Here is a 25,330-nt window from a genome sequence, read left to right on the forward strand (position 1 = left end):
AAGACCAAACCCAGGCCATTTTACATCAACACTTAAATGATCCCATAAGTATTTCTATTTAACAAACTCTTTCCTTCTCCGACAAAAAAAAAATGAATCCTATACATGGTAGTCTATCCAGCATAAACCAAGCAGGATGTTTCCCAAAATCACACTGTGACTTGGGATTAAATGCGTAATTCTCATTTAAATATCTCCAAACCAGAAAGGACATGGATGCTAAGCAAGTGGGGAAAATACACTTACAATAGGCACGGAGCATTTCTTACCAAACAAACAAAGAACTTGTTTACTGCTGCAAGTTTCAAGTACGAAATAAAACTATACCAAACTCTTCCTGTAGTTTTGCAAAATGGTGAAAAAGACCATCAGTCTGGAAAAATCACACACAGACCTCACTGGTTTCCAAAATTCCTAAAAGCCTCCAGTTTCTTAGAGCAATCATTAATCCAAAATAAAACAAATAATCGTCTCAATTGAGCACAAAAGAACAAATAGTTCAGCATTAGGATGTTTTTGTTTTCCTTCATTCACTCAGAAACTTTAAAAATGAATGGGGTCCTCTCAGGCCATAAAGCCAGGCAGGACAACTTTCCGGGAACGCTAGGGAGGAGGCCACCTAAGGAACCCAAATGTCTGCTTTAAAAATACTCCTTTTAAATTGGAATAGTGTGGCAATGATTGCTAGGTATGAGAAGTCATGAGCTCTGGTTTTAGGGAATTCAGCACCTTGTGGACTATTACTCAACAGGGCGAAGAGAAAGAAGAGATCGTGAAGGAGTTGCGTGAGGTCCAAGACAGAAAAGGTAGGCCCAGCATGGTACCCAAGCTTGTCCAACAGCAGTGGGAAGGCCCTGGAGTCCCAGGGGACACTCTGAGGGAGACCTGGAAGCTGGAGCTGATAGATATGGTCAGCACAGACGCGGCCTTCCTTACAAGCTCACCGGAGGCCATCCACCCCTCGGATTTCTCCCTGCTCAGGAGCCTCACCTCTCCACTCTACTGTGTGATTGTAACACGGGACAGCTAAGCAGAGAAGTAGTGTCATCTTAAGGAAAAAATAAAAAATGAATGTTCAAAATCTAAAAATACAAATCAAGTTTAACTATCACCTGAGAATAAATTAGACTTCATTAAATGATCCTACTTCTATTGTATTCTCTGTCCATTATTAGGGAGTGGGTCCAACAATTTGGGGCCATCCCAACCCGAGTCCCCATCAAACTCTCCAACTCCCTCTACTTAGAGCCACCATCAAAAACCATCCTTCTGGTCAAATACAGGAATCACGTGTGGGACACACCACACCAGTACGAAACTGTTTTCAAATTCATTTATTTTAATGGCGCATTACATTTGCCGCCTCCATTTGCAAGCCAGAAACCATATGTGTGTTGAAAGTTGAAACGTCCTGCAGAATCCGGGAAAATGGGACATGATGTGGAATGTCTTACTTCTTGCAGCTGTGTGGGAACCACACTAAATCCTTCCTTGAAAAGGTAACAGAATACAAGTGCTATTCAGTCATGTATTTATTCACTCAGAAGTGAAGGATGAAAAAGCAAGAGACCTAGTTGAAGAGGTCAGGGACTAGCTGTCTACAGTCACACATCGGTGTGAAAGTCCTGCGTCCTTAAACCCCGGAATCCTCACTCGGGTCTGCCTTAGGCTACCAGACACACCCCTCAATTCAGATTCGAGCTTCTAGGATTTTCTCCCTCAACCACCGGCTGTCATTCACAATCTTTCTGATCCACTTCTGATTAAATAGTTACACAGTCTCTCCTCAAAATGAGGATTCCTGTTTCATAAAAAAAAAAAAAAAAAAAGCAATATATATACATTTGAAGAATTTTAAGGGAAAATTCTATAGCAAAATTTTTATTTGAAAGTTATGCTTAAATTAATGCAGGCTACAATTTTAATAGCCTCGCCTGTGCTGTCCTGAAATGGGAAGTTTGTTTATGAGAGGACTGGAGTGAGGGGCAAAGGAGGATGGGGGACACGTGGGTGAGCAAGTTTTATGAGCAGGGCATGAAATAATACTCTCTAATCCTAGAAATAAAATGTAATTCAAATTTCAGGACTGAGAGCTCCAACGAACCATGAATTCACATTTGGACTCTCCACATATACGATCTGTTGAATGATGTGCCCACAAAAGCCAAACCTTTCATTAACCTGAACAAGCTAACCGAGACACAGGCACAAAGCTGTGGCTGAATTAATCTCACTAGTCCTTTAATAAGTCACAGAGGTAAGAAATTCTTGTGTTGTGGGGAAGAAGATCACTGATTTTGGCATCCGACAGACTGAGTTCAAACATTCCCCCAGCTACCTCTGTAACCCGGGGCAAACACCCGAACCTACAACACCGCAGATCCCAGTGGGGCAGACGGCAAGAATAACACCCATTTCCCAGGGTCTCTGGAGGATGAAATGAAACGGCTGTAAGATGCCACCTGGAGGAAGAGACAAGGTGGCAGAGCGGTGGTGATGGGGGCTGGGCGGGGGGGGGGGGGGGGGGGGCGGGGGGGGGGGGCGGGGGGGGGGATACCAGCAGCAGAAGCCCAGAGGCAGAACTAGCAACTCATTCACTTTGTGATAATCCCGCACCAGGCACTGCCTCCTCATAGATTTCAATCAGTTACGGCAATTTCATGGGGCGGCTACTGTTCTTATCCTCGTTCTACAGATGGACCAGGGTTCCACAAGAACAGGTAACTTAACCAAAGCCATGAGCCACAGAACTACCTCTGCTGTTCACTACTCTGCTGTACAGATTATAAGCCTGAGAACCACCCAAGCGTTTTCCAAGAGCAGCTAGGTTTAATCTAATAACACTGCAATTCATCGGGGAGGAGGACCAGAAAATCGTATAAACGCAGACTCTCATTTCTGCTGAGTCAACCATGTGAACTGATTCTGACTCCATATCCTAAACTTCTCACTGAGTAGTCTGGAGTCAATGAGTGGTGACATTCCAAGCACTTTCCCTCCGGAGCCACCCACACTGTCCCTGTGATGCCCCTGGGACCCCCACAGGCACTTGGTGAACACACTACCTGTTTTACTGACTGACCCTCAAATGTGTAAACCTGGCAGCCCTTAACCCAACTGGACATTCTAACTGCGCAGGTGGGGCCACAGCCTGGGCATTCCTCAGGCGATTCTGATGTGTGTTCCCAAAAGCCCCTCGGTGTCTCCACAGGGGTCTCTCGTGAAGTTCCTCACCTGAACCACAGAACACAGAGAATGTTCTCAGTTCTCACAAACAAGGCATGCAGCACCACTCCAGGTGCACAGAAAAGAAGTTAATTCATTACATATCCCTGTTGAGAAAAACTCTAATCTTTTCACTCCTATTAATCTGCAAACTCACAACTGTGAACACAGAATTACCCATAACTGCCTGAAAAGGAGTCAACAGGGAACCCAAGAGCTCTACTTGACCGCAGACTCAGTGCTCCTGCCAAGACCCCCTTCCCCTCCTCCCTGCGCCCCCCCCCCCCCCACACCAGCACACACACCCATTAACACTGAACTCGTCAGGCCCCTCAGCCAATCGTTTGAGTCAGTCACCACAAAAAGCTCACACAGGCTCTGACAAGGGCCTAAAAGCATGAGTGTAAGGTGACCCCTGAACACCACAGGGTCAGTCAAAAATCCATGTTATCACTTTTGACTCCCCAAAAACTTAACTACTAATAGCCAACTGTTGACTGGAAGCCTTATGGTAACGTCAGTTGATTAACACGTATTTTGTATGTTGTATGTATTATATACTGTGTTTTTACAATAAAGTAAGCTAGAGGGAAGAAAATGTCATTAAGAAAATCATAAGAAAGAAGGCTGCCTAGGTGGCTCAGTCAGTTAAATGTCTGTTGGCTTCACCTCAGGTCATGATCTCAGGGATGTGAGATCGAGCCCTACGTTGGGCTCTGTGCTCAGTGCGGAGTCTACTTGAGATTCTCTCTCCCTCTCCCTCTGCCCCACCCCTGCTCATGCACACCGGCGCTCTCTCTAAAATAAAATAAAATGAGGGCGCCTGGGTGGCTCAGTTGGTTAAGCGACTGCCTTCGGCTCAGGTCACGATCCTGGAGTCCCTGGATCGAGTCCCGCATCGGGCTCCCTGCTCGGCAGGGAGTCTGCTTCTCTCTCTGACCCTCCCCCCTCTCATGTGCTCTCTGTCTCTCTCGTTCTCCCTGTCTCAAATAAATAAATAAAATCTTTAAAAAAATAAAATAAATAAATAAAATCTTTTAAAAAAGAAAGTCAGAAGGAAGAGAAAATGTATTTACAGGACTGTACTTATTTAAAAAATCTGCATATAAGTGGACCTGCGCAGTTCACACCCACGTTGCTCAAGGGTCGGCTGTACATTCACCAGAAGGAGAGGCAGTGAGTGGCCAGGACACTGCAGGCAGAGAAAAGGACATCCGCAAAAGCAGGAGATTACAGGGAAGGCCTTGAGAACCGACAGAAGTTCTGTGTCGCCATGATGTGGTAACTGAGAGCAGGGGAAAGGGGCTGGAGATGAAGCTGCCTGGTAAAGGCCTCACACGCCACACCCCTCAGGACACACGAGGTGGCGCTCACAGCAAGGTGCTGCCCGAGACGCAGGCAGCAGAAGGGGACTTGAGGGCTCTGAGGTTCCCACCTCGGCAGATGGCATTCCAGGAGTCAGTGCACTAACTGGACAGACCTTTTCACGAGTAAGAAAATTCATTCACTTCCTCGTGTTTTCATCTAAACGACTTTTTCTGGCACCCTGACGTGCGAAGCACGATCTGGGAACATGGCCACCCCGGAAGAAAAAGATGGAGCCTGTGCCCTCGCAGGGCCGACAGCCCAACGGCAGGGTCACACGAGCAGCATGCAGGTGTGCAATACACTACAATGCATGACAAATGACGCGAAGAAACAAAAGCACTTCTCCTCGGGAAGAAAAGTCAAGAGGGGCCGTGGCACGTGAACAGACGCTGCACGAAGGGGAGCAGCGGCTACAATGTCTTTGTAAGTAAAAATGGAAAATGTTTAGTCTGGCTTCTTCATTTGGTTACATGACAGAGCACTTTAAAAACAGATCCTTCGACAGAATATGGAAAATGTAAAACTGAATATTAAAAATACAACTCAACTGTGTATCATTCTCCTTGCGTGCGGGTATTCCTTACTGCAAAGCCGCTTCCCAAGTGATAGCACTGCTCTTCATGTCACTAATTTTAGGTAAAACACTACAAATAATTCTTTTTCTGCAACAGAAGTATGCATATGGGGGGGGCCACTGGATTTATAAACATGGCATTTAAACTGACTTTAAAAGCTCAAACTTTCCTTTTTGTTGAAGCTATTAAAGAAGAAATCCCACTTAATGAGACTACAAAGGAGTGTAAAAGCTTAATTATTTGGAAGCCACAGAGATAGTAAGAATTTCAAAACCACAGCAATTATAAAAATTGTGACTACAATCAAAAGATTAACATTTTTTAAAGTTTTTGATCATTAGATCCGTGATTTCAAAGTAAGTTTTATTTTTCCTAAGGCAACATTCCCAATAAGGCTAGGGAACACATGAGCTATGGGAGTCATCCAGAGCGCTGCGAATCATGCCATTCCATCCTCTAATCTTACAGGCCGAGAAACTGAATCCGAACACAGTAAAAGGCCCGGCTACGGTCACAGACAGAATTACCATCACGAGGAGGCAGGGAGCCATGGTCTCCGTGCTCGGCAGGCACTGCTCTTCCCACTACAATAGCAGGGAGATCACAGACGGGTACCCAGTCTTCGTCTGAAATACCTACGGGAAAACTACACGTTGAGTGGGGCATGTCCCAAATCATTACACCAGTGATGTGAACACAGAAGCACGTTTCAAATACGCAACTGCAATCAAAGGACAGGCATAACATTTTGTTCTTAACGTTTCTGAGTTTGCCTTTACTGAATAATGGCGCCAACCTGGATCGTGCAGCCCCACGTAAATCATTGCCTGCTGTGGCTAAGCTGTAATGTTAACCAACCAATTTAAAACCATTACTGACACAGAAACATGTATTTAGAGATTTTGTGCCAACTAAGAAACCACACAGTTTCTCAGTCATGTGTACAGGATACTCTGTATGGAATGCTAAATACTCAAAACCACACTGGTTTTTGGGGTTACCTTTCTTGATTGCTCATTTTGGCATACATCGCTTTCACCAATTCCGGGCTCTTCAGAAAGTGGTCTGTAATAATCAAGAACCTAAGAAAAAAAGGAGGAGAAAGTGTGGTTACTAGAAACATAGTAAAATGGACATGGCCTTATCTACTTTATGGGCATTGTACACATAAAAGTACTTCTTTTTATTGAACTTTTGATGTGCTGTAATCTTAAAATGTTCTAAGAGGTTCACATACTATTTTTCCATTAGCGGCTAAAAGAAAATAAAAACCCTCAAAATAGGTTTCTCCAATTTTACTTCAGAAATATTTATTGAAATGATTCAAATGTATTCAGCTATAGGTCTTATCTAAGTTCCATTTTAACTATAAAATGAAATTTAGCTACAAGTTCAGGTATAAACAGAAACCATATTAAACTGTTCTACTCAGAAGGTTAAGTGCTAAAATTAACTAGAGAAATGGACATGTCACACGTTTTATTTAAACGTATGCCAACAACCTGGTAATGCATACTGGCTTGATTACCTTGTCTGTAAGAGCTCTCAAGTTACCAAGAAAACATCCTCATTGTCAAGCAATGCACTCATCTAAACTCAAAGATCAACTTATGGAAACCCTGAGGCAAAGATTATAAGCGTATTTCTTTAAAGTACCACTGTGACAACTAAAAAGATTGAACAGTATTATTAATTAATTCTGAATCATATTGGCCAGAGGGCATCTGCAGGCTTAAGAACTAAAGAATATACTGTTTATAACCAACGTTATAGCATAAGAGTGACTGTAAAGCATTAAATATATTTATGAACACAGTTTATTTAACCACTTAACAAAAAATATAATGAAAGTATGTGTTTCAGTATGTAACCAAATGAACCATATTAACTACCACAACACACTCCACTCATATAAAAACAAAATCTAAACATGTGTTCTATTTCTTCCACAGCCCTCAAAATAACTGATCAGCACTTTTTTTTTTTAAGATTTTATTTATTTATCTGACAGAGAGACACAGCGAGAGAGGGAACACAAGCAGGGGGAGTGGGAGAGGGAGAAGCAGGCTTCCCGCCGAGCAGGGAGCCCGATGTGGGGCCCGATCCCAGGACCCTGGGATCATGATCCGAGCCGAAAGGCAGATGCCCAACGAATGAGCCACCCAGGCGCCCCTGATCAGCATTTTGATATAAGATATTTCTAGTAATAATGGATATACAGAAAATTCTCAAACAGTTCTCATACCAGTTTGGGTAGGTCATTAAACTGCAACAACAGAAATTCATGCATTTTAAGCCAGGTACACAAAAGTGATCCTAAAGCTCATTCATGATTTAGCTTTCTGGAGCTCAAAACATTTTCCCAGAAGAACGTTCATTCAAAAATGCAATGTTCCAGGGCACCTGGGTGGCTCAGTTGGTTGAGCATCAGACTCTTTCCGCTCAGGTCATGATCTCAGGGTGGTGAGATGGAGCCCTGCATCAGGCTCCGCACTGGGCGTGGAGCCTGCTTAAGATTCTCTCTCTCTCTCTGCCCCTCCCTCCCTGTGCTCGCTTGATCACTCAAAAAACAGACAAATAATAATGATAAATAAAAAGTATTTTTTTAAAAAAACCCACAATGTTCCAAAACTGTGCTAGGAGCTAGATCACAATCCATATTCCAAAATGCTAACAGTGGAGAAAAGCCCACACATAGAGAATTAGACAAAAATGTCTCAGGGGCAACACACATAAACTTTGTAGAGTAGAGAAATAACAAAGTTGATCTAACCAGAGGGCAAAGGCAGGACGCTCAGGACGCCGAAGGAGGTATTCTGTGAGTCCCTCATTGAAGGGGGACATGGAAAAACAGGATATCAGCGCACTCAGGGAACTATACCCAGGCAAACACGAGGAGGGTTTGAAGAAGGATTCAGGACCAAAAACTTCCATCCTGGAATGCAACTGGCCCCCAGCTGTGGGCCCTCCCGTCCCTCAGCCAAGGTCCCATGACGACTATGCCCTCCTTCATGACACCAGCCAGTGTGCTCTTTCTTTCTTTTTGATCAATCTTTGTTGATCTTCTTAAAGAACCAATCTAGCCTTGGTTAATTTTTTCTATTGATTTCTGTTTCCTGGGTCACTGTTTTCAGCCCTGGTCTCGTATTAATTGCTTCTGTTTACTCAGGTTATTCTGTGCTCTCGTCTACCTTCAGAAAGTAGAACCTTCATGGAGGTCACTGCTTTTAGACCTTTTCTTCTTTTCTGGTAGAAACATTTAAAGCTATACATTTCCCTCCAAGCACTGCTTTAGCTTTATCCCACAAATTCTGTATTTTCATTATCCTTCAGTTCAAAAGACTGTCTAATTTGACCTATGATTTCTTCTTTGACAAACTGATTCTTTAGATGAGCTAATTTCCAAAAACTTGGAATTTTTCTCAATATCGTCTGATTACGGTTCTCTAATGTAAGGTCACTGTAGTCAGAGACCACACACTCTGTATATTCTCAATCCTTTTTGTATATTTACTGAGACTTTTTATAGCCCAGATTATGGTCGATCTTGGTGAACATTACACATGCAGCTGAAAAGAAAGTGGATTCTGCAAGTGCAGAGATAATGCTCCTACAACATCACTCAGTAAAGATGGTTCTGAGATCATCTACCTCTACACTGACATTCAATGGCTGAAGAGTGTGAAAACCTCCCAACTATCACTTCCAATTCCAGGCATAATGGACTAACAACTTACCCTCCTACCTCAAACAACTATGAAAGCAGGCAAAATATATGAAACAACAGTTTTCAGACAATAAACAACAGGCCCAAGTCAATCAGGTCGTGGAAATAAAAGGCACTTTGGCAAATTTCCTCTTAAACAAACAAAATATTCTAACGCGTGTGTGATAAATGTGACTTGATCAGTATGTTTATAAAATCCTTAAGGCCTAATAGCAGATGGAGACACACTCAGAAGGAAGCAAGAGGTGGAACCTGAGTTGAAAAGGTTTCCAGGTACATGGGGCGGTAAGGGTGAAAGCGATGGGGAAGGGCAGAGGAGAGACATGTCACAGCCACTCTGGTGCTCGGCCGATGTGACCATCAACAGCATCTAGAGCAGAAAGGAAAGTGGATCCATACTTTGACCTTTATACCAAGAAAAAGCACAAGCAGATCAAACACCTAAACCTCAAAACTGAAATGATACAATACTGGACGAAAACCTTAGTAGAACAAAGATCTTTATAGCTATTCCCAAAAATCTACAGGACATAAAAAAGACTGACAATTTCATCTGCGAAAACATCAAAAATTTTTATATACAAAAAAAAAGCCACATGCAAAGTCAAAAGACAAAGAAGTGAGAAAGAATATTTGCATTTTATTTCACACAAAGGACTACTGGCCCTAATTTAGAAAATATTCCTACATATAGATAGGGATAAGACTGACATCCAAATGGAAAAATGGGTAAAGAAAACAAGAATGTACATAAAAATAAAAATAAAAATCCAACAGTCTGAGAGCACATTCTGTTAGCAATAACGGAGGAAACCAGGTCCTCTGCAGTGGCCAAGAAGACTATATATTGATACAAAAGCTACGAAGGACTACTCAGCAGTATTTGTTAGAATATAAAAAAGCATGTTCCCTTTGACCTTGTGATTGCACTTACGAGTTATCGGACAGTCATACCTGCCCACGTGCAATATAACATACGTATGAACAAGGCTATTCCCTGCCACGTTCCGTAGTTATGGAACATGGGGAACCTAAATGTTCACCAGTAAGGAACTGATTAAATAAATCACAGTATATTCACACAGCGGAAGATAAAGAGAAAGTTCTTTATATACTTATATGGAAAGATCTCAAAAATAAACCATTTGGTTAAAAAAGCAAGAGGCTCAGGGGCGTGTGGGTGACTCAGTCAGCTGAGCCTCCAACTCTTGGTTTTGGCTCAGGTCATAGTCTCAGGGTCCTGGGATTGAACCCCACATCAGGCTCCATGCTCGTCATGGAGTCTGCTTGAGATTCTCTTTCCTTCTCCCTCTACCCCTCCCCCTGCTCACACACTCACTCTAAATAAATAAATAAAATCTTTTAAATACATACATATATATATATATATATATATATACCTACATATATAAATTTTTTAAAAAAACAAGAGGCTCAACAGTGTGTTGAGAAGCAAGTAAGCAGCTCACCTGCGTAGGGGACAGGGATGGAGGAACTAGGGGGATGGCTGGGAGGGAAACTAAGCTTTCTGATACTTGAACCATATGAATGTATTATCTATCAAAGAATTAAATATGTAATTTAAGCATATCCTGGAAAATTCCTCTCAAGTTTATTTCTGCTTCATAGACATCCTGCTAAGGAGTGAAAGTATGGCCGTCTCCGGGTGGGACATCATCTGGTGGCCCTGGCAGCTCAGTGGAGAACTCAGATATGTTTCATCTTACCAGAAGCTATTTCTGGGCAGACATATTTAAATTACTACTAACAAAATAGCAAATACTGTATCCTGTTTACTGTGAGCCCAGCACCATCTAAGGAATAGCTTAGTACATAAAACATGGTGTGTGTTTTTCTTCAAAGCATTCATCTGGCACATTATACATTTATTGGGGAGGGGGGTGCTCATGATCTGTCTCTCACCAAAACGTAATGTCCGAATTTTCGATCTCCAGTGCCATGAACAGCACCTGGAACACTTCAAACACTCAATCAGTGATCAGGGACTTAATTAGTTTATGGTCAAAGTGAGCATTTTAAGTTTTCTGGGTTTCCTACAAGCCTGCGCAGAGTAGGGGTGGTTTCTACCTTAGGAGTTCTCCAAGATAAAAGGGCATCGGATCCTCAGGAAAAGGGCAATTTTTCCTTGCACGGAGCCCAAAGCCCCTCCTCCTGTGCCACAGGGGACAACCGTCTCCACAGCATCCTCGTGGCAGACCCAAAATAAGTCAGAACAAAGCTGCTTCGGCACCGCTCCTCAGTGCGAGCCAGGCCCCGAACCAGGGAGATACACATGGGAACTCAGATCAGGAGATCAACCCAGGAAAAACTTTGATGTGTGCCTACAGAAGCACGGACTGCTCATTTTTCAGAGTTTCTGAGTTACTCAGGTAAGTACTGGGTGGCAATGATACAAAGCTCAGATGTCACTGGGTTACAGTCAAATGCAAAAAAGAAGTCACCAGAGCTGAATACGGGCTCATTCGCCTTAACCAAAAATAATTAAAAACGCAAAGCCATCGGAGCCAAGGGCAAGAATGACATATTCCCGTGTGCTACGAGGAAGTGCCACCATTCAAGGCTCAGAGTGACAGCACTCAGACGACACTGTCAGCCAACACTCCTCGTGCCAAACCAACCATTCCAGCGGCTTCGGTGCGCCTTTAAACACATGGGACGTGAAGCTCAGAAGCCTGGGAACGTCTAATCTAAATCAGTCCCTTCATTCGAGAAATAAGGACATACAGAAAGAGAGGCCCACAGAGGTTGAGTGTCCTGGGGAAGGTGCCCCCATTACCTAAAAGTCAAGATGAGTGCTCCACCTCTGACTTCCATGGTTCCACGGTTCCTCTCAAAATGCTCTTTACAGAGCTTGCCCTTTGCTCAAGCAGCCCTTCTGGAAAGAAGTTTTAGGGGAACTTAGGGTCTGGTTCTTCATGTCACCTTCCATTCAAAATGATCAAGGATAAAATTCTTCCACTCTTTTTTTTTCTTTAAAAGATTTTATCTTTAAGTAACCTCCATACCCAACGTGGGGCTCAAACCTACGACCCCGAGATCAAGAGTTGCACACTCCACCGACTGAGCCAGCCAGCCGCCCCTTCCATTCTTTTTTTTCATTCAACAAAGAAGAAACGTCCACTAGTGAGTAAAGATAAGTGCATTTTTACTTTAACTATTTGGAAGACAAGAATAACTGTTACTCACATTCAATTTACACAAAGGCAGAAGAAAGCGTTCTGTGTGGACGTCCATATGAACAACTAGAATTCTTTGCTATACCACCTTAAAGGGTAACATTTAGTGGAGAATACCGATGGCAAATACACACACAAAGCAATGAGCACGAGATGCCAACCGGAGGGAGATTTTTTTTCTTGCACCTGGAAAGTGGTAACTACACGGCCGTCAATTATGTGTAAGTTTGTGTTAGCTGCTGAGATTGTTTTTCTAAATATAATATATTCTCCATCCCAGCATGTTGCCTACAGATACAAGTAAAATTCTCAACTTTCAGTCAGAATTCACTCGATTTACTTTCTTACCAAACATCTGCTCAAGGGAAACCAAAGACGAAGACAAGAGACTCAATCACGTTCAATGTTTTCTAAGTTACAGACTTTAAATCTGTGATTAAATTCTTTTGCAGAACAACTATGTCTGTAAATTCAGAAATTCTGTGGTAGTCCTGTGTGAGGGAGGTGGGGTGCCACTAATCTGAAACCTAAAATGCCACAAGGACATCTAGAGACTGTAAGACTCAAATAACACTCCCAATTCTATGGAAAATAGGACAAATGGTCTTGGGGGAAGGTCACAAATATACTCTAACAAAGGCAGAAGCTGGAGTAGAAGGGGCATCAGAGAAACATTTCTTTTACAGAAAGAAAAAACTAGAAATGTGATCCGTTTGCTAGGTCCTGAATTAAACATACACGCGCACCCACGCGTGCGTATACACTGAATTCTCTCCCTCCGTGTGCATGAAGGTCACAGGCTTGCTTCATCTACTACTTTCTGTTTCTGGTGCCAAAACAGACTCATGCAGGCAGTCAGAGGCAAAACTCCCGAGTCCAATCTTGAAATTCGTCATTTCAATGTGATTACAGAAAAGTGCACATTCACGAATCAAGTTGTTGATGCCAAAGCACTGACTACATTTTTACATCATTTTCCATACTGGCTACAACCCAAAATGCATGAAGGTCTGTCTTCCCATCTCCTTCTTTCTCTCAGTCTTCCTCATTTATCACTGGTGTTAAAGCATGTGAACAGTTACAGACAGGTTAATTATCATCTGCAATGCAGTGTGTCTATGCCATGTAGAAGGTGCTAAAAGCCATCTCTAAGCTTCAAGGAGCATATGTTAAAAAAAATACAAAGATCAGTATGTCGTTGGTAAACGTAGGTATTCCTGAAGTCAAGGTTTTAGGGAAATCTTTTTCAAATGAGAGCCATTTATTATTTCCATTTCCATATAAGCATACAATGTCAAAGCTACACTTACGAATAAAATAGATTTCAGTGACTGTGAAAACCTAGAAAATTCTTTTACACTTCACTAATTAAATGAAGAATCTGATTTAAACACACTCCAGAAAATGAGTGCCGCTCTCCTATTCTGATTTCTGGGAAATCCAACCCACAGCTGCTTCCTACGCAATCTGGACAAAGCTCACAGAGCTGTTACAGAAAGTAACAGTTTCCTGTTACAGGTAAATAACCTCTTCAGGGGGTCAAACGTGAGTAACGTAAGGCAGAAAATTCTACTAGAAAACAAATGAGTTATAATCTCTGAAAAAGATATCACAGGAGCCAGGATCTCCCAGGCACCTTTACTGGGGCTGTGGGATTGAGATGAATTCAAACACCCAAACCCAACCCTTGGATTCATCCCGGGTTATCTAAGAGCACGAAAACATCTTTCACACCTACAAACAAAAGGAGCAAACATTTTTAGAAGGACATTATCCTAATAACTCAAGTGCACCCACACTTTCCTGTGTCTCTGGTGTACCTAAACAAAAAAACCCGGTTATTGAAACCTTACATTTGTCCCGTTCCAAGAAAAGACACCAAACCCATGAATTCAAACACCATCCAGTTTTGTACTCTCTGTCAGCTATCCCATAATGTTGGCAGGTGGGAGGGCCAAGAGTGTGTGCTCTCTAATTTTCAGGGGTGGGTTCATATTTAACGTTTGTAAACAGTAACAATTTTTTTGGAAGCCTCTGGATGCTGGTTTAACTCATGTTACTGCGCCTCACTGCACTATGCTTCGCAGAGAAAGCATTCTTTACAAATTGAAGGTCTGTGGCAAGCCTGTGTCTTCAAGTCTGTTGGCACCAGTTTTCCAACATTGTTCACCTCGTGTCTCTGGTCACATTCTGGTAATTCTCACAATATTTCAAACTTTTTTATTATTATATTTGTTATGATGATCTGTGATCAATGATTATCATTCACTGAAAGCTCAGCTGATGGGTTAGCATCTTGTAGCAATAAAGTATTTTTTTTAAAGATTTTATTTATTTGACAGAGAGAGACACAGCGAGAGAGGGAACACAAGATGGGGGTTGGGAGAGGGAGAAGCAGGCTCTGTTCTCTGCTGAGCAGGAAGCCCGATGTGGGGCTCGATCCCAGGACCCTGGGATCATGACCTGAGCCGAAGGCAGACAGTTACCAACTGAGCCACCCAGGCGCCCCAGCAATAAAGTATTTTTAAATTAAGGTACGTACACTGTTTTTGTAAGAGAAAATGCTAAATTACTAAATTACACTATAGTGTGAATGTAGCTTTTACGTGCGCTGGGAAACCAAAAATTTCATTTGCCTCTCTTTACTCCAGTGTTTGCTTTACTGCAGTGGTCTGGAACTGAGCCTTGCAATATCTCTGAAGTATGCCTGTATTTCAGGATCCCATTTTTGTTTAGCAAATGCAGAGTCCCTCTCACACAAATCGAAGCATCACTGTTGCGTGACAGAAGACATCAGCTACTACCACTAACTCCCATCGTTTTTCCCGCCTACCTCCACTGCTGACCTCTGAGAACTCTAACTTGAGCTCTTATGAAGTGGATTTCATCTTTTGCCCTTTACTCCACTGCTGCCAGAAAATTGCCTGTGATCTAAGATAAGATACTTAAATGAAACAGAATTCGGCTACAGAAAATTTTTCTAAGTAAGCAGGCGCTAATGAGTCATCCATCGTGTTTATGAAACATCAGCATCTGGAGGGAGGTAATCTAAGTCAAGCACGATATCATACTATTTTCATGCACCAACTTGTGTTTGCGTGCACACGGTAATTCAAATACAAATAAATGTTCGGAAAAATAAACAACTTAAAAACTAGGTATAATTTCAACAGAACAATCAAGTTTATGCTGAAAGAGACCCAAACTGAGAAAGCTGATCCCTCGCCCCTGAAGTGCAGGTGGGGTTACTACTGGTTCCTGCTCAGCCAGAAGCCTGCTTCTCCCTCTCCCAACCCCCTCAAGGCCCCCTGCGCGGACACGACCTGTGCCCCGAGCACACTGACAGCTCCGTGAAAACATGCATAAAATAGATCCTCAGGAAAACTGGGGAACAAAACGAAGAACAACTGCATCTTTGGTGATTTTTACAATGATGAAAGGGCCAATTCCTCAAGATGTAACAATTACAAACATCAAAGTGTACCTGACCACAGAGCCTGAAAATAAGAAATGCAAAACACAACAGATCCGACTAGAGAAACAGAAAACGGTCCACTTCCAGTAATGAGCGGAACAGGTGGACGGAAGACCACAAGAAACAGAAGGCCCAACGGGCGTCTACACAGCACCAAAACCTGAATCCGCAATACTCTCAACGCACATGGAACAGTCTCCATGACAGACCAGGCGCTTGGCCATAAAACATGCCTCAATATATTTAAAAATTAAAAACAGAATTTTATAAAATGTGTTCTCTGACCACAATGGAACAAAACTAAAACTCAATAGCAAAAGGAAATTCAGGAAATACACAAATACGGGAAATTGAACAAGCTCCTAAATTACCAACAGGTCAAAGAAAAAGTCATAAGAGAAATTAGATATAACTTGAGATGGATTAAGATAAAAATATATGAGATACAGCTCTTACCAAGAAATTTATAGATGTAAATACCTACATTAAAAAAACCCTTTCATCAATAACCAAAACTTATAGTTTCTTAAAGAAACTAGAAAAAGAGCAAACTAAACACAAATTGATAAGGAAGGATAAATAAGGATCACAGCAGAAATAAATGAAATAGAGAATAGAAAAGGAACAGGGAAAGAAAAAAAAAAATCAATGAAACCAAAAGCTGGTTCTCTGAGATCAAAACTCTGACAAATCTTAAGCTGCAGCAACCAAAATACAGACTAAAATTACTAAAATCAGGAACAAAGAGGAAACATTCCTACCAACCTCATGTAAATAAAAAGGAATCTAAGGGAGTACTACGAATAGCTATGTGCCAACATATCAGGCTGCCTGGGCCAAGTGGACAAATTCCAGGAAAGACACAAACTAGTGAAACTGACCCAAGAAGAAGTAAACTACCTAAACAGTCCTATAACAAGCAGAGATTGGATGAGTCATCAAAAAACTTCCCACAATGATAAAAAAGCCCAAGACCAGATGGCTTCACTGGTGAGTTCTACCAAATATTTAAAGAAAAATTAACACCAGTCCTTTGCAAACTTTTCCCCAAAATAACAAAAAACAGAAACATAAGAGAACACCTCTCAACTCATTCTGTGAGACGAGTGTTAACCTGATACCAAAACCAGGCAAAGGCATCACAAGAAAAAGAAAACTAAAGCCCAATATGCCTTATCAACACAGAAACATAAGTCCCTAACAAAACATGAGCAAGTCAAATCCACAACGTGCAAAGATCATATACCATAAGCAGGTGGGATTTACCCCAGGATGACAAGCTGGTTTAAAATAAAACAAAATTAGGGGCACGTGGATGGCTCAGTCGGTTAAGCGTCTGACTCTTGATTTCAGCTCAGGTCATGATCTCAAGGTTGTGAGATTAAGCCCCCCACAGGGTTCCATACTGAGCTTGGAGTCTGCTTGAGATTCTGTCCCCCTCTCCCTCTCCCTCTGCCCCTCCCCCACCATGCACGCACTCCATCTCAGAAAAAAATAAAAAAATAAAAAATAAAATTAATCACCATAATATACTATAGTAATAGGATAAGGAGCAAAAACCTCAACAGATGCAGACAAAGCACTTGATAAAATCTAACAGCTTTCATGATAAAAAACATTCAACAAACTACGAGTAAGTACAGGAAAATTACTCATCCTGAAGAAGGGTCACTACGGAGAACCAAACTTCACGCTCAGTGGTGAAAGACTGACAGCCTTCCACCTGATATCAGGAGTGAGACGCAGAGGTCTGCTCTTCACGTCTACTCAGCATTGTACTAGTCAGAGCAACTGCATAAGAAAAAGAAAGAAAGGCGACCTGATTGGACAGAAAAAAGTTAAACTATCTATTTGCAGAAGACATGATCCTGTATAAACAAAGTCCTTAAAAAAAAAAAAAAATCGCAAAAAACCATCAGAACTAATAATGAGTTCAGCTCAGGTTGCAGGATATAAAATCAACATACAAAAATCAACCATATTTCTATAGACTTGCCATTTACAATCCATGAATGAAATTAAGAAAACAATTCCCCTTAAATAGCATCAAAAATAAAGTACTTAGAATTAACTGAACTAAACCTATGTAAGACTTGTACACGAACATGCTACAGAACTTCATTAAAGAAGTGAGTAAGGCCTAAATAAATGGAAAGATACCCCTACACATGGACTGGAAAACTTAATCTAGTTAAAATGGCAATATTCCTCAAATTCAACTACGGATCCACGTACTGTCTTCCAAAACTCTAGCTGCTCCTCTGAACAAACTGAAAAGCTGATCCTAAAATTAATATATAACACAAGGGACCCACAAGAGCCCAAAAAACTCCTGAAAAAGAAGACAAAGTTGGAAGACTTAGTTTCTGATTTAAGACTTACACAAAGCTACAGTCATCGAGATAGTGAGGTACTGGCGTAAAAGAGAAAACAGAATGCAAACAACAAAACTAAAAGACACAAAAAGTCAAAACCCTGAACAGAGGAGCCTCAGGGAACTGTAGGGCAACAAGAAAAGACGAAGGTCTGTGTCATCAGAGTACAGGCACTGCTCTGAGGGCCCTGTGGCCTCCCACACATGCACACAGGCCATGCGGACAAAAGCACAACAGACTGTGATCCTCCCAGAATCCAAGAATGGGAGGCCCGAGGTTTCTGAGGCGTCTCCTTCCTGCCCCGTGGGAGGCTGCCAGGGACACTCAGATGAGATGTCCTTCTGATGAGATACAGAGCTGTCTGCCCACCCCCTCAGAATGTAAAACCGCTTCAAGCAATGGGGCATCTCCCTACGGTCATCCCAGTCTTCCAGCCCCTTGTCAGCATGTGGGACGAGGATCAAGGCTTCTCCTTTTCCCCGTCCACTGAAGTAACAAACTGTCTAAATCTAACAGTGACTTGTTGTGTCTTTACCGATTACAGTCAGCCTCAGCCTTGGCCTTCTATGGCCTGACACGGAGGCCCTGAAGGAGAGGCTGAAAAAGTATTCAAACAAACAATGGCTGGAAACTCCCCAAATTTGGCAACATAAACCTTCAGATTCAAGAAGTCTAGAGAACCCAGAGAGGATATACCCAAAGAGATCCACGCCAAGACATCATAATTAAACTTCTGAAAAGACAAAGAAAAATCTTAAAAATAAGCAGAGAGAAATGAAGCATTATGTACGGAGGTGGGAGACAGACATAACAATCTGAAAGACAGTGAATACCTCAACTGAGCAGAAGCCCATGAGACACATATCAAGGTCTAATCCTTAATGAACTACCTGGTACAACCACAGCAGTCTGATCTGAATGCCCCAGAGGGCTGCGTGTTCTCAGGCTGTGTCCCAGTCCTTGCCACCACACAAAAATTCTAACACCTCACTTTCCTTTTCCCAAGCCTCCAGGTGCTGTGGAGAAACTTTTCTTGTATCGTTCAATTATTAGAATTCAAATTCTTACTCTGCAAGGAAAGTGATCTGTTAGAATGTTCTTAAGCAATCAAATTTCTAACAAGATACTTACGGCCATTCTGATTCAGGCTGCTTCTGGTGAGCTTCAATGACGTCGATAGCAATGTTCAGGTTTTCTTCCAGTTCTTTCATTCTTTCAGAATTCAGGGATGTGAACAAAATCATTGACGAGTAGGCAACAATTTTTTTGTCTGGATGATTTAAGCAAGACCTTCCAAATAAAGAAAGGAGAGTGTGAGCCCCATTCAGCAATACGATAAAATATGATTATGATTCATATATAAGAATCATCCCATGAACAAATTCAGTGCCTACTGATGTTTTTAAGGATTTAATGAAGTACAACACTTTGAAACAAGTATACTATTTACTGTAAAAATAGCAATATAAAATGAGTCACAACACAAAGCATCCAATACTAAAGATGCAGCTGACTTAAGACTCAAAAGCAAATGCCATCTGATTAAAGAAAAAGATAAAATGATTACATTTATAAAACATTAAAATGTTAACTCCTGTTAGGAAAAAAAAAACAAAACAAAGGCAAAACATGCTACATCATTAACGACAGGCATTCCTTCACTAGTTATGAGGGACAGAATGTTTAGAGGAAAGATGGTATCCTGGCAAGAAAGAGAGAGAATGGGGAGGCAAGAGCCCCAGTGGGAGTCCTGCTTCACCACCCATCAGCTGTGTGATCTCAGGAAGGTCACTGATTTATCAACTGTCAACAATATTATGGGTCGTGCACTATGGCAGGACTTGTTTTTTCAGTTAAACGTCATAATACTCTTCTGGAGGAAATATTATCCTTATATTACAGAAAAAGACTGTGTTGACTTTACTTGCCTGAGGGCACAAAGCCAGTGCCTCCCAAAGCTGGAATTCAAATTTGGTTATATTTGTCTCACAGATACATGCAGAGTGAAGTCAAATAACCTCTTGCAAGTGTGTTTTCTGATATAAAAATGGAATACAACGACCTCCTTGGCCTATCTCATGGGGCTTCAGTGAGGATCGGATTTGACACCATCAGTAAAACCACCATGTAAACTGTCATGACTTCTCTGACCACCCTGCTGAAGGGCCTCTCCTCTGTGTTTCTGTGATGTCTGGATTGACCCTCACTATGTCCGTTCTCACGCTACAGTGTGCTCACCTATTCCTTTATTTCCCCCACTGAAGATGGGCTTTGGGGAAGTAATAAACATATCTAAATTACCCATATTCCACTTACCTAGCTCAGAACCTCACAGATATTAGGTATTCAAAGTGTTTTAAAGGAATGAATTCTCAAGAATAAGTAATTTCTATTCCTGTAGCTTGAATTCCACAATTCTTTCCTCCCACCTAAGCTTAATTATCATTAATCATAAAGATTTTATGCCTCTAACTCTTAATTATTTGCAGGAATTTGAGAGCCAGTTGTAGACTCAGTGAACCGTTATCTGTTTATATCGAGTTCATCTGATCTGAACATCACCCTTTATGCACAGCCCAGAACACCCTACCACCAGGGAAGGCAGCAGAGACTTTCAGCAGCTGCTATCTGAGCAGGTGCAGCCTTTGGATCCAGAGAGCAGCTATGCCATTTACCAGCAACCTCAGTTCCCCAGCCTGTCCCACAGGGGATAGCACCACCTGCCCTGCAGGGCTGCTGACCAGGACAGGGATAACGCACAGAGAACGCCCAGCCCAGGGCACAGGAACGACAACTCCTACTCTACTGCTTACACTGTTGCCACAACCAAAGACACCCCACTCGTTGGCAACAGAGCCTGGATGAGAAGCCAGGCCTCCCACTCTCAGACAGTGACTCTCCTATTACCTATCCTTCCTCTGCTACCTGCTCACCTTTTATCTCCATGCTCAACTTCTTACGAACCAACAACGCTGATCAAAACAAAATAGTAAATCACCAGGAAAAGCACCATGAACCAATCTGGACAGATTGGTTATCCACATCTTACAGCTCTCCAGATCTACCAAAACATACAGCCTTGTGCCAGGCATATGAGAAGTGCTCAACAGGGACGCCTGGGTGACATAGTCAGTTAAGCACCTGACTCTTGATTTCAGCTGAGGTCATGATCTCAGGGTCATGAGGTCAAGCTCCATGTTGAGCTCCAAGCTGGGCATGAAGCCTGCTTGAGATTCTCTCTCTCCCTCCCCTCTTACCCTCCACCCCATTTTTTCTCCCTCTCTCCTAACCCCTCCCCCCTAATAAAATAAAGAAGTGTTCAGTAAATAAATAAATGACTAGTTCACTGCCCATACTTCAGCGGTTTATGGCTTTTTTATTATAAATTTGTTTTCTTATCGGGGCGCCTGGGTGGCTCAGTCGTTAAGCGTCTGCCTTCAGCTCAGGTCATGATCCCAGGGTCTTGGGATCGAGCCCCACATCGGGCTCCCTGCTCCGCGGGAAGCCTGCTTCTCCCTCTCCCATTCCACCTGCTTGTATTCCCTCTCTCTCTGTCAAATAAATAAATAAAATCTTAAAAAAAAAAAAAATTTGTTTTCTTATCAATTATAGTAAACTTAGTATTTCTTAATCAAAACTTTTATTTTCTTAAAATACAACTGACATACAATAAAGGGCGTAAAACTTAAGTGTACAGCCCAATAAATTATTAGATATGGATACACCTCCATAACTACCAGCCAGATCAAGACACAGAACATTCCTAGAACCCCAGGAGATTCCTTCATGACCTCTCCCAGCTCGTACTGAACCCACCACCACCCACCAACAATCACCTGGAATTATCCTGAATTCTACCATCAAATGTCAGTTTTTCCTGTTTTTGAACTTGATGTAAATGGAATGATATAACCAGTCTTTTTAGAAGTCAGAAACCCTTTTATCAATATACTCACAAAAAGAGTTCTGGGAAAGCATGCACCCAAACAATAGACTGGGAATCTTCATTCCGCGAGGCAATGTTGCCTAGAAACTGCAGGCCACAGCGAAAAGCTGAGGATTTATAAAAAGTAAAAAAGATATAATTTAAAAATTTTTTGACATACTGAATGAACATATCTTAATAAAAAAAACATTCGACATTATTAAACAGGAAGTTTCTGTTAGCTTCTTTACTTATGTAAGTCTCTCACTGCAATGAAACTTCGGACACGACATTAATATTAAAATGCCTTACTAAAACAATGTACTAGAGACAAAATTAATTAACTTCTTTAAAAGACCGTAAATGGACACATAAATATACCTCTAATTTACATTAAATATCCCTGGATTATGTATTCCAATCAAAAGAGCTACTCTTAGACTGGATTTTATAAAATCTAACTTACTACTATTGAAAACAAACATCTAAAGCATGAAACTATAGAAATATTGAAAGTTAAAGAATAGCAAAAAGATATATTAGGCAAATACCAGCCTATAAAGGAAGTCATACACCACTTAAAATGAGATGTAATAAACATTAAGGCAAAAAGCATTATTGGAGATTATTATTAAGTCATTTCAGGGGTGCCTGGCCAGCTCAGTCAGTGGATCATGCGACTCTTGATCTCAAGGTTGTGAGTTCAAGCTCCACGTTGGGTGTGGAGATTACTAAAAAAAATAAACTTTAAAAAAAAAAAAAAGGCCATTTCAGAATGACTTAATTAATCAGAAAGATATTAACAATTTTAAATTACAATCACCTAATAATATGGCCTCATACACACACACATACACACACACAAAAGAAAAACTGACAAAGCACGGAAGAGAAAAATCCACAATTAAATTTGGCAGTAAGTTATACATCTTTCTGGGTAACTTAATAAATAAGCAGACAAAAAATTAGTATATTTAAAAGATTTTAATAGCATTTAATAACAACCTAGTTGACAGATTTAGACTATTTCACCAAATAAAACTGCAGAATATTGGACAAAACCCAGAATGCTGACAACACCCAGTGCTGGCACGGATATGGAGCAACAGGAACGCTCATCCACAGCTGGTGGGGACGCAGAAGGGCACAGCCGCTGTGGAGGAGAGTTCAGTCCAGTGGTTTCTTACAAAACTAAACATACTCTTAATGTATAATCCAATAATCACAATCCTTGGTATTTACCCAAAGTAACTGAAAACTTATGTCCACACAAAATCCTGCATGTTAATGTTTACAACTAAGACGTCCTTCCGTAGGTGAATAAACACACTGTGGTCACAGCAGACAATGAAATATTATTCAGCACTAAAAAGAAATGAGTTATCAAACTATGAACAGACATGGAAGAAACTTACACGCACATTACCAAGTGAAAGAAGTCAATGAAAAGGCCACATGCTGTATGATTCCAACTATGACGTTCTGGAGAATGCAAAACTATGGAGACGTTAGAAAGATCCATGGTTGCCTGGGGTGAGGGCAGGGACAGTGAACAGGCAGAGCACAGAGGACTTGAAAGCAGTGAAACTACTCTGTGTGACACTATGATGGTAAATACATGTCACTGCACATAGTTTTGTCCAAACCCATAAAATGTAAAACACCAAGAATGAACTATAATGTAAACTATGGGCTTTGGGTAATAACAATGTAACAAATGTGTAACAGGTGGTTAGGGGTACTGATCCCCACACAGTCAAAAATCCACGTGACTCCCGACTCTCCCAAAACTTAACTACAAATAATCTACTGTTGATCAGAAAATTTACGGATAATCTAAGTAGTTAACACATATTTTGTATACTACATATGTTATATACTGTATTCTTACAATAAAGCAAGCTAGAGAGAAGAAAATCCTAAGAAGGAGAAAACAAATTTACAGTCCTGCTCTTTAACAAATCTGCATATACGTGGAGCTGAGCAGTTCAAACCTATTGTTCAGGGTCAGCTGTCCCTTCGGTGCCAGATGTCGACGGCGGGGGGAAGCTGTGCAGGGGTGGGGGCAGCACAAGAAGTCTCCACACCTTCTCATTTTTGCTGTGAACCTAAAACTGCTCTGAAAAATAGTCTATTTAAAGGAAAGAGAGTAACAGCACAATAGAACGGTTTGGTGACCAGAAAAACAGACCTACATGCAAGTCCTACCTTAATGTGAGCCTGAGTGAGCTATCTGACCTTTGTGAGATCCAAGTTCTTCACCATAACGTGACAGTACCTGTTTTGTAGAGCTGTCGTAAGGATGACATGGGAACCCACTAACACTGCTGAGCGCTCAGCAGGGAACACAGAAAAGGCTCAGACGGCCACCCCTCTTCACTAGCACATAATATGGCCTTGACAAATGCTGGTTTAAAAAGTCCAGTTTCCAAATGTTACATGAAAACTCGTGTTTGTTCCTGTTGTCAGAGACTCTAAATAGACACCCTGAGTGCTTACTGTATAAATCCTTATTGAGAATCCTACTATTGAGACAGGTACTTTCACCCTCATTAGAGAGCTCAGGAGACCAAGACCCAGAGAGGTTATAAGGAACCTGACCGAAGTCACACAGTCATAAAATATCATAATTCTGGATTTATTTCTGTGATTGTATCAACCCAATGTGGTAATCTCATGCTTAGCAGAATACCCACTGGGTTATACATGAAGTTGATTAGTAAAAAAGGAAAAATTTTTTTCAACTGCAGAATATGCAGTCTTTCCAAGGACGTAAGGCATATCATAAAACAATACTTCACCATATAATGGAGCAAAAGACAACTCTCAACACGTTTTTATTTATTTATTTATTTTTTAAGATTTCATTTATTTGTCAGAGAGAGAGAGCACAAGCGGGGGAGTGGTAGGTAGAGGGAGAAGCAGGCTTCCCACTGAGCAAGGAGCCCGATGCGGAACTTGATCCCAGCACGCTGGGATCATGACCTGAGCTGAAGGCAGATGCTTAACCGACTGAGCCACCCAGGAGTCCCTCAACACATTTTTAAAAACTGATATACAGATAATGCTCACTTACTACATTACAATTATGTTTATATACAATTACTTGGAGGAAATAAGTCCCAAAAATGATTAGAAAATCCCCACATGTTTAAAATTAGAAGACAGATCCTAAATAACCTATGGGGACAGAAAAGAAATCACAATGGAAATACAATATTTCAAACCAAATGTCAACAAAGATACCAGAAACCAAAGCTTCTAGATGCAGCTAACACTGTACACAGAGGAATATTCATAGCTTTAAAACACATACTTTGGGAAAGAAGAATAAAGAAAATAAATGAGCTATAAGCATTTGCTTCAAGAAATTACAAAAAGAATAATAAAACAACCCAAAACAGTGAAGGAAGAAAAAAAGATTAAGAGCAAGAAGTTAATAAAATTGAAAGCAGTCATAAAA

General features: G+C 41.4%; 1 protein-coding gene across 1 annotated transcript in view; it reads right to left on the reverse strand.

Annotated features, from left to right (window-relative positions):
- Positions 1-25,330, reverse strand: part of ATXN10 (ataxin 10) — a 159,224-nt gene that overhangs the window by 99,944 nt on the left and 33,950 nt on the right. The window contains exons 4-6 of the mRNA XM_034987309.1: positions 21,899-21,995; positions 19,074-19,232; positions 6,170-6,250 (exon numbers count right to left, since the gene is read on the reverse strand). Coding sequence (XP_034843200.1) covers positions 6,170-6,250; positions 19,074-19,232; positions 21,899-21,995 — 337 coding nt within the window. The remainder of the gene's footprint in view (positions 1-6,169; positions 6,251-19,073; positions 19,233-21,898; positions 21,996-25,330) is intronic.

The sequence above is a fragment of the Mirounga leonina genome, unplaced genomic scaffold (assembly GCF_011800145.1).
Source record: "Mirounga leonina isolate KUSES-001 unplaced genomic scaffold, KU_Mleo_1.0 Mir_418, whole genome shotgun sequence".
In the NCBI taxonomy this organism is placed as follows: Eukaryota; Metazoa; Chordata; class Mammalia; order Carnivora; family Phocidae; genus Mirounga; species Mirounga leonina.